Genomic DNA, 14487 nt, shown 5'->3' on the forward strand with positions numbered 1-14487 from the left:
TTCAAATTAATGTATTTTATCAACGGTTCCTCTCATTGTGATGCGCATTTAAACAAAACATTTGTTACCACTATGAAGAAGTTAATTCTGTTTCAATTTCTATGTGGCTTATTTAATTATGGTTCTGCACAAACTGTGTACTCAGCTCCAAACGTGTGCATGAACATTCCTATAGATTTGAACAGACTTGTTCGAAACTTATTTCTTGAAGGGTTTATTGCGTTTAAAAGAGACATTGCAAAGACAACAGCTGCTCAAAATACAATGAATGCATTAGATGCATGCTCGACTTCAGAGTAGGACATTCAGGGGAAACTTCATCAGATAGTTGTAGACTATACGATATGAATTTTGTTTTATAATGTACATATGATATTAAGTTTTGTGTTTTGTTAACGTTGTTCAACCTGTACGTAAATGCCAAAGAGTAACAGTAGCTTAGGTAAGATCATAATGCCAAGTTAATTCTAAAATTATAATTACATGTACATAGAAATAGCTAACTTTTCTTAACAATCCTCTTTCCGCTAAGCTCCGAAAACAACATCGGATGTTTTCCGAGCTGTCCGGAAAGGCCCGAGAAAATGTGATTGCTACAAAACAGCAACTCTTATTTTTCACTTCAAAATTGAAATTACAGTAAATACAGATGACTAAAGCACAGTTAAAGAGTTATTCCTTTGCCAATGTGAAACCCATTCTAGAATACCCATTCTGAATTGAGACCCCTACCTCACCTCAAACACAATTTCAGTGCACCACTGTGCCCTCCTATTGATAATTTATCGATTCAGAAAATGAAACCAATGGTTTAGAAATCTACTTCTGTGTTTTATGATTGCTACGGCGCTAGGTCATCTATCTTTTATAAAAGATAATCTTGTAAATTAGATAGAACTTCAAAGTAAAAAAATAAGAATCTTTCGATGGATACTGAAGTAAAAATGAAATGTATCATCTTTTCGATATTTAGGTCTCACAAACGAAGTTTGAAGACTTATTGTTTTTGTACGGTTTCTTCTTCTTTTTCTTATATCCCGCTCTGAACTTGTCCGTCACGTTTCTCAGAGATGGCTGAACAGAATTGTACAAAACTCTAGGATACGATAGGCCTGCATATCTAGATGTACACGGTTTGATTTTTCTGATTTGGGGTTCGCCAACCACTTTTCTGGGGGGTCGAAAGGTCGTGGGGTCTAACATTGAACCTTGTGGGAAAAATCTTAGACTCTATTGTAAACGGTTATAACTTGAAAACGGACAAAGATAATAATATATGCTTTTCAGAATCATATATTGACTGTTACAGGCAATAAATAGGGTTTATTAGATCTGACCCCTGGGGTCATCCCCACCCCCCAGGAATTGGAAATTACCATATATCGCAGAAACTGTTAGAATCCTGACCCCTAAACCATATATATATATATATATATATATATATATATATATATATATATATATATATTCTTGTTCCATGTGTTAAGGGAAATCAAATCGTACGTAGGTCATGAGCCCCGGGGATGGTCCTGACCCACCTCAAGCAGGAAGTGCACAAATAACTTGAAAATGGTTAAGATCCTAAACCATATATATTCTTGTTCCTTGTGTCAAGGGGCATCAAATGGTATGTAGGTCGTGGCCTCTGGGGATGGCCCTGACCCCTCTCAAACAGTAAGTGCCCGAATATCTTGAATTTACAATGAAGAACCCCACCCATAAACCATATATATTCTTATTCCATGTGCTAAGAGGCATCAAATGGTATGTAGGTCATGGGCCCTGGGGGTGGCCCCATGACCCTGGGGGTGGTCCGGACCCCTCTCAAACAGGAAGTGTGCGAATATCTTGATAACGGTCGAGATCCCCAGGAATTGGAAATTACCATATATCTCAGAAACTGTTAGAATCCTGACCCCTAAATATATTCTTGTTCCTTGTGTTAAGGGAAATCACATAGTATGTAGGTCATGGGTCCCGGGGGTGGTCTTGACCCCCCTCAAACAGAAAGTGCACAAATAACTTGAAAACGGTTTTGATCCCCACCCCTAAACCATATATATTCTTGTTCCTGGTGTCAAGGGAGCATCAAATGGTACGTAGGTCATTGGCCCTGGGGGTGGTCCTGACCCCCCTCAAACAGGGACTGCCCACATATCTTTAAAACGGTTAAGATCTCCACCCTTTAACCATATATGTTCTTGTTCCTTGGGTCATGTTGGTTCACCTGATGTATAGTAAAGGACTCCTTGGGAACATCATGAAACTTCAGAAATAATAATAATCAAGTTCTTAATCTTTTTGTCTGTAAAGTTTGACCCATGTAGGCCATCCCTACTTCCAATGATGGCCTTATTCGTTTAGGAGACTTTATAATCGCCCCGAATATAATTACATCTTTTATGTTTTTTTAAAATTCAGTTTTGTTAATTTCTGTATTGTCAGAGGAAATAAGAAAATATGTGTTGATGATGGAGCGCCTTCAGGTTGAAATGGGTGAGCTGAAACAAAACATCACTTTAAACAAAGGTAGTAGTACCGTAGTACATTTGTTTTATTTCATGAGCATTAGTGCATGTTTGAATTTGTTGAAAGCATGCTAGACAAAGGACGTGATTATTGTAATAAACTTATAACAGCTGGGTCTTTTTTTTTTTTTTGCCTACCTATACATAACCGGACCTTATTTTCTTTAACGGGACTTAGACATGGTTTGAGCTCAAAAATTTCAATTTTTTTTTCAATTTTTATGTTCGGAATTAATATAGATGTTTTCAATGCTTGAACTTTTGTAAGTCAAATACTGAGTTACAAGCGAGTTACAGAGGTTAAAATTCTTTGTTTTGTAAACAAAGCTCGAGTTCTGTTAATGTTTACCTATTTGTTGTATTAATATAAGCTTCAACTTTAATATTGCTGTTTGTTGTGAAGAAATTATTTATGAATCAGTCTATCTTATTTCCACAAATTGTTTTGATAAAGAAATGACAATTTCTTTAATTTACAATATATTAAGACTCGAGCTTTGTTTACATAACAACTTCTTTCCTCTGTATCTCGCTTGTAACATGACTTTTAACATTCAAATTTTGGTGAATCATTCAAAATACAAAAGTAAACTATTTTACAGATAGAAATCAAAAATGAAATTTTCATCTGAAATCGTTTCCAGGTCCCTTTAAGAGACAAGTTGGTCTCCCCCTTATACACTGATGCTGTTTACCTGGTGTGAACTCGCTTAACCTTTCATATTGTCACTCGTCTATATCACGTATGCCACGTGACATACATTTTGTTAAGAGTGTTCGACGTGGCTGTATATGCAATAAACGTTCATTCATGCGAATACATTTTTTTCCAATTGTTTTTTCAACGAATGTTATTTTTAGCTCACCTGAACCAAAGGCTCAAGTGAGCTTTTCTGATCACAATTTGTCCGTTGTCTGTCGTCGTTGTTGTAAACTTTTCATATTTTCATCTTCTTCTCAAGAACCACTGGGTAGATTTCAACCAAATTTGGCACAAAGCACCAATAGGTGAAGGGGATTCAAGTTTGTTCAAATAAAGGGCCACGCCCTCTTTAAAGGGGAGATATTTGAGAATTATTGAAAATTCGTTGGTATTTTTCAAAAATCTTCTTCTCAAAAACTATTCGGCCAGGAAAGCTTAAAATTGTGTAGAAGCACTATCAGGTAATGTAGATTCAAATTTGTTCAAATCATGGTCCCCGGGGGTAGGGAGAGGATCAAGTTTAACATAGGAATATATAAAGAAATTCTTTAAAAATCTTCTTCTCAAAAAGTATCAGGCCAGAAAAGCTCAAATTAAAATAGAAGCATCCTCAGGTAGTGTAGATTTAAGTTTGTTCAAATCATGGTCCCCGGGGGTAGGTGTGGCCACAATTTGGGGATCAAGTTTTACATTGGAATATATAGAGAAATTCTTTAAAAATCTTCTTCTCAAAAACTATTAGGCCAGAAAAGCTCAAATTAAAATAGAAGCATCCTCAGGAATTGTAGATTCAAGTTTGTTCAAATCATGGTCCCCGGGGGTAGGGTGGGGCCACAATTGGGGGATCAAGTTTTACATAGGAATATATAGAGAAAATCTTTAAAAATCTTCTTCTCAAAAACTATTAGGCCAGGAAAGCTCAAATTTGAGTGGAAGCATCCTCAGGAATTGTAGATTCAAGTCTGTTCAAATCATGATCCCCGGTGGTAGGGTTGGGCCACAATTGGGGGATCAAGTTTTACATCGGAATATATTGAGAAAATCTTTAAAAGTCTTCTTCTCAAAAACTATTAGGCCAGGAAAGCTCAACTTTGAGTGGCAGCATCCTCAGATAATGTAGATTCAATTTTGTTCAAATCATGGTTCCCGGGGGTAGGGTGGGGCCACAATAGGGGGATCATGTTTTACATAGGAATATATAGAGAAAATCTTCTCAAAAACCATTAGGCCAGAAAAGCTCAAATTAAAATGGGAGCATCCTCAGGTAGTATAGATTCAAGTTTGTTCAAATCATGATCCCCGGTTGAAGGGTGGGGCCACAATTTGGGGATCAAGTTTTACATAGGAGTATATAGAGAAAATCTTTAAAAATCTTCTTCTCAAAAACTATTAGGCCAGAAAAGCTCAAATTAAAATGGGAGCATCCTCAGGTAGTGTAAAGTAAAGTTTGTTCAAATCATAGTCCACTGGGGTAGGGAGGGGCCACAGTCGGGGGATCAAGTTTTACATAGGAATATAAAGAAAAAATCTTTAAAAAATCTTCTTCTCTAAAAGTATTAGGCCAGGAAAGCTCAAATTTGAGTGGAGGCATCCTTAGATAGTGTAGATTCATTCAAGTTTGTTCAAATCATGGTCCCCGGGGGTAGGGTGGGGCCACAATTGTGGGATAAATTTTTAAATAGGAATAGAAAGAGAAAATCTTTTAAAAAATTTCTTTTAAAAACTATTTGGCCAAGAAAGCTCAAATACGCGAGTAACCATCCTCAGATAATGTAGATTCAAGTTTGTTCAAATCATGGTCCCTGGGGGTAGGGCGGGGCCACAATGGGGGATAAATATATATATATATATATATATATATATATATATATATATATATATATATATATATATATATATATATATATATATATATATATATATATATATATATATATATATATATATATATATAAAATCTTTAAAAGTCTTTTTCTTAAAACTATTAGGCCAGGAAAGCCTAAATTTGAGTGGAAGCATCCCCAGATCATATAGATTCAAGTTTGTTTAAATAATAGTCCAGGGGTAGGGTGAGGCCACAATGAAGGATTTTTTTTTACTTAGGAATATATAGAGAAAATCTTTAAAAATCTTCTTTTTAAATACTATTTGGCCAGAAAAGCTTAAACTTGTGTAGAGGCATCCTCGGGTAGTGTAAATTCAAGTTTGCAAAATCACAGTCCCTAGTGGTAGGGCGGGACCGTGATGGCGGTTTGAATTTTTACATACGAATATATAGAGAAAATCTTTAAAAATTTTCTGGGAAAGTTTTCGGTCCAAAACTCAGTACTTAGTGTGAATTAAGAATTAAAGGAATTGTTGCTCAGGTGAGCGATGTGGCCCCTGGGCCTCTTGTTTTTATTGCTATGCATTCCCTCAACTGGTAAGATTTTGGCGACAAACAATGAAAGTGTGATATGTAAACGAGTATTGTGCGATCTGCATTATTTCTTCATATACACATCCTTTATTGTATTCGGGCCCATCCATTCTATTGATGTTTATTCATAAAACGACAGGGTCATAAACTACAACGAAATTTACTGTAACTGGGTCCATAAAATTATAGACAATGCGTCAATCAATACAAATAGAAAAAAAACATCAGGATATTACAATTTCTTTCACTCTCATTTGAAAATCTTTGTAATTTTTTCATAATTTGTTGTATACTAGTATAAAAAGACCGCTGACACATATAAAGGAATGTCATTCTTTATCAGCTCCATGTTTTGTATACAATTATAGGCACGCCCTCTACACCTGTCACGTGTCCTATTGGATGGTCCATGTTTGAGACTTCCTGTTACATGGCTGTTAACCAGCAGCTGTCCTGGAACGACGCCTCGGTAACAACAGAATTTGTAATTTGTCCTTATCTTCTAACCTTCTTAATCCCCGACTTTTCATAAAATCATGAAATTGTAAATTAATTTTATGGTGTTCTCTACAAAGATAATTCAGATTTCAAAGTATTTTTTTTATCGTCATTTTCAGATGAAGTGTGTGATGTCTGGTTCAAAACTTGTCGAAATAGAAACAAAGGCGGAAAACGATTTTCTGACAACTACCCTTCCAAACTTTAATACCGGAGGTTTGATTTCTTGTCAAGTTTAAAATAATGGTCTTAGATAGACTTTTGTTAACCACATGGCAGTTATTACAGAAGATAGTAATATGAATTAAACTTTGCAGACATCAAGTTGTTTGAATCCTATATATATATACATGTATTGCGTGGATTTATGAAATGTGTGATATGTTGATTTGTGTGCATCATTCCCAATAAAAAAATACCTATTTATCTTTAGAAGGCTAAAATATTTAGATTTAGAATTTTGATATTTCTAATTTGTTCATGTATTTATACCATATTTTGATTCAAAACATTAATTCTGTTACGCTTTTTAAAAAATAATACACTCAAAAGAATTAATTTGATTTCTGACACAATGATTCATGATTTCAAGAAAAGGGTAGGATCAATTTCAATTATAATATATATGTTAAATCCCGGAAAAGTGACCATGAAACTACTAGTATTATATGTTATAGAGCGCATAATTTTATCTAGTATTTTATTGTACTGTCGCATATCAAATTTTGAATAAAAAAATCAAGTCACATAGAATCGGGAAGGGAGGGGCTGTTCCCTTCAAACGTTTTCTTCAAACAAGTTTTCATCTCCCCTTCCTCTCCCATTCTCCTCCCCCCCCCCCCGCCCCCCCCCCCCCCCCCTCCCGGATGCTATGTTTTTTTTTAACTCAAAGTGTGAATTTATAATTTTGTTTTAATAAAGTTATGCTTTCATCATGTAAACATGCAAACATTATTTTTGACTCATAATTCTTTTACTGATCGTAATATTATTAAATAAAATTTGCAAATAAATTCAATGAAATCGGTTCTTTAATTTTTGAAAACCATGAAAATAAATTATATTGCAGATGACATGTTAATGTAAATGTATTTAAAAAGCAGAGAAAGTAATTAAGAAATAATTTTACGCTGCACCATCCTGTGTCTTTTTTTTAAAAATGTTATTTAAATTTATAGAGGCCTACTGGACAGGGGGTAAAGACGATGTCACGGAAGGTCTGTGGGTCTGGGTATCGTCAGGAGCCACCTTTGGTTTCTTGGACTGGAATCAAGGAGAACCGAATGATTCTGGTGGGATCGAGGATTGTTTGCAGTTATATAAAAGGAGAGGTCGCAAAACATATTGGAATGATAACTATTGCGAAAAATCATTTAATTTCATCTGTGAACAAACTTTATAGATTTCAGAAACCAAAGAGCATCAGCCACCTGCTATCTAATAATAGCTAGTATTTAGATGGAGTAACGGGTACACGCGTGATCTTGTAAGCAACTGTACATAGCTAAAATTTTGGATAATGATCAATTCATCTTTTGTCAATATGTTTTAATGTTTTTGTTACTTGGTAAAAAATTTTTTTAAGAAAGACAAACAACTGTATTACAATACTCATCTTATTTTTGGGCACAGTATGATTCGATCAATGTCAATAAAAAATATACACAATTTTAAAAAAAACAGATTTCAAATACTAAGCAAGTTAAAACAGGTGTTCTTTCTAACAATACGTATTTCAGCATTAAGGTAACTCGAATGATTTACTCGTATATGTTTAGTTTAATTATATATAATCTAGGTTTCAAAACAAAAATATGTAAATTAATGTAGACATATAGTTTCAATAATATTTGTAATATGACGCTGCTTTTATTCCTTTTATGACGCTTATATTCATATGAAGCAGAATTAATTCAAAAGCTTGTGCAAGGAAAGAAAAAAAAAACACTTGCTGTGGCCTTCAACTCGACATTTAAATGTATTGATGATGTTTTATCTATTAAGAAATGTTACTTTTTCTCTTATATTAACTCGTATATCCCAGTGAGCTTGAAATAAAAGATACCACATATTCTTAGATTCTGTTTCATATTTGGAAAGGTTAAAAAAGACATTAATGGTGGCCTAACAACAAAGCTTAAGATAAACATGATGATGATTTTAATTTTTCCATCGTCAACTTCCCTTATGTAGCAATATAACATCATATCTGCTTATGGGATATATGTCCCTCAGTTTATTCGTTGTGCAAGAACATACTCTACATACGAACGATGTCTTAAGCGAGGCAAGTTACTAACAAACAAATTATTGGAACAAAACTACCAGAAGACCTGCACCCGAAACTGGATGAAGAATCAATGTTTGAAGAACTGCTGGACAAAGAAATTGTATTCGAGGAAATTTGAAACGCAGTGAAAAACACGGAAAAACGAAAAGTCTTGTGGTCCTGACATGATGTTAAATGAAACTTTTAAATATTACATAAATTTGCTGTTGCCATCTCTTCATTATTTTTAACAACTTTTTAAAGAATGGTTTTTCCCATCACTTTGGTCCAGAGCTTTCATCGTACCGATTCATAAAAAAAGGCGACACCTCCGATCCGAACAACTATTTTGGTATCAGCCTGATCAGCAACCTTGGAAAATGTTCTCATCTATTCTGAAATCTAGATTATTAAAATGAAAATAATGTTGCTTAATTTGGGTTTAAACCCATGTCAGGAACAACAGATGCTATATTTAGTCTATACTCAATAATTGATCCTACCTTAAGCCAGAGAAAAAGGTTATATTGGTGTTTTATTGACTATCAAAAAGCGTTTTACTCTGTAGTTAGGTGTTATTTGTGCAAAAAACTTTCAAAACTTGGAATACATAGTAAACTGCTGTCAGTAATTAAATCTATGCATGCTAATGTCACAGAAGACTTTAAGTACTACTAAGTGGCATCTTGCTGTTAATGTGGCAAAAACTAAAATGGTTGTTTTCAGAAATGGGGGGGGGGGGGGGGGGGGATTACTCACGAATGAACAATGGAAATACAATGGACAGTTACAAGATGTTGTCGACAGCTTTACTTACCTTTGTGTCATATTTAAAGGGGCATGGCCACGATTTTGGTCAATTTTTTTTCGATTTTAGTATTTACAATGCTTCAGTAAGGCATTTTTAATAAGCAACCAACATTTGATTATCATTTGTTGAGTTATAAGCGAGTTACAGAGCTTACAATTCTTCGCTATGTAAACAAAACTTTTGTTTACATTTTGAATGTTGAAGTGAAAATTCCAGTTTTAAACCTCAAATGAATGTGTTAATCGTTAGTAACTGTTTATTTGCGCTTAAAATGAATAAAAAGATAGACAAATCAGCTTGAAAGAGATTTTTACTGGTATATTGAACCTATGTAAACAAAAACAGTGCACGAGCCTTGTTTACATGACGAAGAATTTAGAACCCTGTATCTTGCTTAAAACTCATCGACTGGCACCCAAATTTTATTTGGTTATTAGAAATGCATTCCTAAAGCATTGTAAATAATAAAAACAGAAAAATAAAATTTGACCAAAATCGTGACCATGCCTTAAGTACAATTGTAAATTCCTAGAAACTGGAAAAAAGTTGTTTTTGTAATCACAACAGCATTGAAGATGTTTTTCACTTTATGTTAAAATGCCCTCTTTACATTTAGATCAAGATACATTAAGAATTATTATGTTAAAAAACATCTATGTTCAAACTTGTCCAGTTATTTAGTTCAAACAATACCAAAGAGCTATGAAACCTAAGTATATATCTTAACTATGCAACTATGTTAAGAGATTCATTGCTCTAGCTAAAATTATACAATTTTACTTCTATTACAATTGTTAAATCATATTATCAGTATTATATACATTTATTGTATCTCACAATATTTTATATGATGTAATCATATATAAAAGTTGTATGTTGTTCTCCATAGCGAGAATGCACGCTCTGCAGAGACTCTAAAGTCTACTGGCGTCGCATTTTGCGTGCCTCGCATATGTTTATACTTGTGTTCATTACTGATGAGCTATTGCTCAAAGTTGAAATAAATAATACAAAAAATAATAATAAATTGAGCAATTAGTTTTTTCTTCTATTCAGTTATTCATTGGATAAATGTTTAATCAAAATTTTAACTGATCATATCAATAAACATCTCAAGGCGTTAGTTTTTAATAATCAATAATCTTTAGTTGTTGATTAGGCATGGAACGAACAATGCCTTAATCAACCAAGAAAAGGTCACATATGATTTGCCAAGATGATATGTAGCTCAATTATGTGTACGCGTCAAAAGAAAAACTAGAACATTTGCAAACGGATATTTAGATAATTTACTTTTCAATTTATTTCAAACCAAATACCGGAACATTTATTAAATATCATCATAAGTTTTTAAATCTTATTTTTAAAGTAAGTTTTAAGATACTGTATGTAAGAGTAGAATTGAAAAGGACACACAGTTTCAAATAATCCAACGACTACTCGACTATCGTTCGACTAAACCCACCGATTAATCGACTAACCCAACTGAATAAAACTGACACCCCTGCAAAATATCCATGTTTTATCAAACAATTTAGATTAGGAATCTACTGTTTGATAGAATTAGTATTTAATATAAAATGTTGAGTACATTGAATACATTGTATAATAAGAGGATCGAGGTTTGCTTTTGAGTATGTGAATTTCAAACCTTTTGTACACTTGAAACAAGTGGTTGTGTGGCGTGCAACTGAACATCATCACAACTTTCTTTAAGGACGTTGTTTACTCAGGGTTTGAGTTCTCAAATTCTTATTGATATAAAGTTCAATGTCATGAGTAAAATTTGTTCTTAACACAAAATGTTTTTGTTTGAAATGAATGATTATTGACATCAAAACATTCGATACTTTTACTATGTAATGGAAATAGGCTCAAACATGCTTGGCTCTTTGCAAAACAGAGGAAATTTGGACTAAATTTGCTCAGATTTTGGGTTTTTTTTCACTGAAATATTTTTGGTAGTACTATATTATTTAAAGTTAGGATTTTATTTATTTACACAATTGTATGACAATCACGACAAAAATATTGAAAATTAAATGCTTAAATACGATAAAGACACCACCAGCAGAGCAAGATCAAGATACTCAGTTTAATAGAATAAAGGTTTTAGTATAATCATCATTCAGTTTTTTGATAAATTGAATAAAAAATGGATAGGAATTCAAAAACTGATAGAGGAAATTCGTACTGGAATATTTTTAAAAATTGAGAATGAAAACTTAATGCTTTGTATATATTTAGTGTCTCTGCCTTTCATAAACTGTATTTTGTTTTTAAAAGATTTAAGCAGTTTGTATCATTGTCACAATTAAGAAAATCAAAATTTAAGTGTAATAAAATTTTTGGGATTTCCAGTTTGCTAAATTCATAACTTGCAAACCCTATTTGCATACAAGAAACGAAACAAAAAAAAAACCCCCAGAACTTCTTTAAAGAAATTTATAATTGTAATTATAAAGTACTGTTTTGTGTCAAGTTTTGCATAAAGGATAAAACACATTTTTGTATCTGTTAATTTGAACAAAATTTATTGTGTTGGTCTGCATGAAACTTGCATTTTCCGAAATTTGTGAAAGTTCAAAAACTAAATACAGACATTTAAGTTGAACACTTATTCTTAAGTAGAGTTTATAGTATTTATATTGTCAGAAACATTCAGATAAATTCATTAACAGGTTTTTTTTTATTGTGATGCACATCATATCAAAACGATGAAAAAGTTGACTCTGTTTCAGCTTCTATACGGCTTGTTCAACTATTGTTCATCACAAACTGTGTATCCAAACGTGTGCATGGACATTTCTACAGATTTAAACAGAATTGTTCGAAATATATTTCTCGAAGGATTTATCGAGTTTAAAAAAGACATAGCAAAGATCAGAGCAGCTCAAAATCGAAAATGGTCAGATGATTTCAAAGAGACAAAAAATACCATAAATAAATTAGACGAAGATCAACAAAGAACAAAAAACTCAGTTACAGAGCTTAGAAGAGAATTGTCAAATCACATATCTAGAACTGAATCTCTGGTGCATGGAAACAGAGCGATGTTCTTGGAGAATATGACAAATCTATCAAACGCAATTGATGACAGAGATCAACGATTCAAACTAATGGATACAGAAGTGATCTCATTACAGGACAAATACACAGACCAGAAAGACAACATAACAGAACTGAGAGATACATTGAAGATGCTGTTAAGGGAGCAAGAGTGGATGGTCTCTAACGTTTCAGAGCTGCAGGGTAAAATGCAGGAAATGCGTGACGCGATCTCGGTCATACATCAGCAGTCTTCTGTACAACTGAATCACACAGAAGATTCCCTTAGAAGATTTTTTGTTGAAAGTTTTCAAAACATAACCAACGAGTATTCTGGAAACCTTCAAAACATATCTATGCAAAATGTAACGAGCCTTTTTGAAGTAGTTTTGAAACAAGCAGATGCTGCTGTCGCTCTGAAAGGTAAAGCATGCACAAAAAAGATATAAATATGCAGTGACATTCTTTTTATTAATAAGTTGAAAAATCTTCCTAAAAACTGCTTTGCAAATGAAAAGTAAATTCGTGTATGTAATACAATGAATATTCGTCCGAAATAACTGATTCTTCCGGACAAATAATTTATTTATAAACAGGGAAATCGATTGGTAAAGAATTATCTTTTGATCAAATGGTCTTTGCACTTATTTGCTAGCGATCTCTCGAGCCTAATTTTAGTCTTTTTTTTTTTACTGGAATACGCATGCTCAACTTCACAGCAGGACATTCCGGGAATATTTCATCAGATAGACTATACCATATGAATTTTGTTTTATAATCTACATATGATATTAAGTTTTATGTTTTGTTGTTCAACCTGTACGTACATGTACATGCCAAAAAGTAACAGTAGCTTAGGTAAGCCGGTCATAATGCCAAGTTAATTCTAAAATTATAATTACATGTACATATAAATAGCTATCTTTTCTTAACTATCTTCTGTCCGTTAAGCTCCGAAAACAACATCGGATATATTTTCTGATCTGTCCGGAAAGGACCGAGAAAATGTGATTGCTACAAAACAGCAACTCCTATTTTTCACCTCAGAATTGAAATTACAGTAAATACAGACGACTAAAGCACAGTTAATGAGCTATTCCTGTGCCAATGTAAAACCCATTCTCGATTACCTATTCTGAATTGAGACCCCCAACCCACTTCAAACACAATTTCGGTGCACCACTGTGCCCTCCTATTGATAATTTATCGATTCAGAAAATGAAACCAATGGTTTAGAAATCTACTTCTGTGTTTTATGATTGCTACGGCGCTAGCTCATCTATCTTATTAAAAGATAATATTGTAAATTAGATGGAACTTCAAAGTAAAAAAATAAGAATCTTTCGATGAATAATGAAGTAAAATTGAAATGTATTATCTTTTTGATATTAAGGTCTCACAAACGAAGTTTGGAGACTTATTGTTTTTGTACGGGTTCTTCTTCTTTTTTCCCGCTCTGAACTTGTCCGTCGCGTTTCTCAGAGATGGCTGAACAGAATTGTACAAAACTATAGAATATGATAGGCCTGCATATCTAGATGTGCACGCTTTGATTTTCCCATTTGGGTTTGGCAACCACTTCCCTGGGGGGTCAAAAGGTCGTGGGGTCTAACATTGAACCTTGTGGGAAAAATCTTAGACTCTATTGTAAACGGTTATAACTTGAAAATGGACAAAGATAATAATATAGGGTAACTTAGAATCATATATTTATATAAGTTATAACTTGAAAACGGACAAAGATAATAATATAGGGTTTTCAGAATCATATATTGACAGCTACAGGCAATAAATAGGGCTTATAAGATCTGACCCCTGGGGTCATCCCCACCCCATGGAATCGGAAATTACCATATATCTCAGAAACTGTTAGAATCCTGACCCCTAAACTATATATAAATATAAATATATAAATATATATATATATATATATATATATATAGATATAGATATAGATATAGATATATATATATATATATATATATATATGTACAAGAACACATTTTTATCTTTATTTAGAGGCCGAACATTTTACAAATGCCCCCTTTTTTATCTGTACAAACTTCAAAGTGAAGCCGCTTGGCAATCAAGTTTGAAACAATAGCACCCAGTTTTATTGGTTTGTTCCCGTTTTGCACACATTTGAAAATTAGGTATCGAAAAAATGTGTGCGAAACGGGAATTTGACCAGGTGATATAATTGCTTAATTG

General features: G+C 33.3%; 2 protein-coding genes across 6 annotated transcripts in view; both read left to right on the forward strand.

The window, feature by feature from the left end:
* Positions 1-310: 310 nt before the first annotated feature.
* LOC136273826 (ladderlectin-like) overlaps positions 311-14487 on the forward strand; it is a 54262-nt gene continuing 40085 nt past the window's right edge. The window contains exons 1-5 of one of the 4 annotated variants that reach the window (XM_066079421.1): positions 311-442; positions 2446-2529; positions 6019-6119; positions 6268-6364; positions 7327-7571. In XM_066079421.1, coding sequence (XP_065935493.1) covers positions 418-442; positions 2446-2529; positions 6019-6119; positions 6268-6364; positions 7327-7550 — 531 coding nt within the window. In that variant the 5' untranslated portion in view covers positions 311-417 and the 3' untranslated portion in view covers positions 7551-7571. Of the gene's footprint in view, positions 443-2445; positions 2530-6018; positions 6120-6267; positions 6365-7326; positions 8228-14487 lie in introns of those variants that run through there. The other 3 variants (XM_066079422.1, XM_066079420.1, XM_066079423.1) reach the window with 3 other exon arrangements.
* The window catches only part of LOC136273825 (low affinity immunoglobulin epsilon Fc receptor-like), a 42047-nt gene continuing 39453 nt past the window's right edge, over positions 11894-14487 (forward strand). Inside the window, exon 1 of one of the 2 annotated variants that reach the window (XM_066079419.1) lies at positions 11894-12699. In XM_066079419.1, the coding sequence (XP_065935491.1) occupies positions 11946-12699 (754 nt within the window). In that variant the 5' untranslated portion in view covers positions 11894-11945. The remainder of the gene's footprint in view (positions 12700-14487) is intronic. The other variant, XM_066079418.1, reaches the window with a different exon arrangement.

This window comes from Magallana gigas, chromosome 3, assembly GCF_963853765.1.
Source record: "Magallana gigas chromosome 3, xbMagGiga1.1, whole genome shotgun sequence".
NCBI lineage: Eukaryota > Metazoa > Mollusca > Bivalvia > Ostreida > Ostreidae > Magallana > Magallana gigas.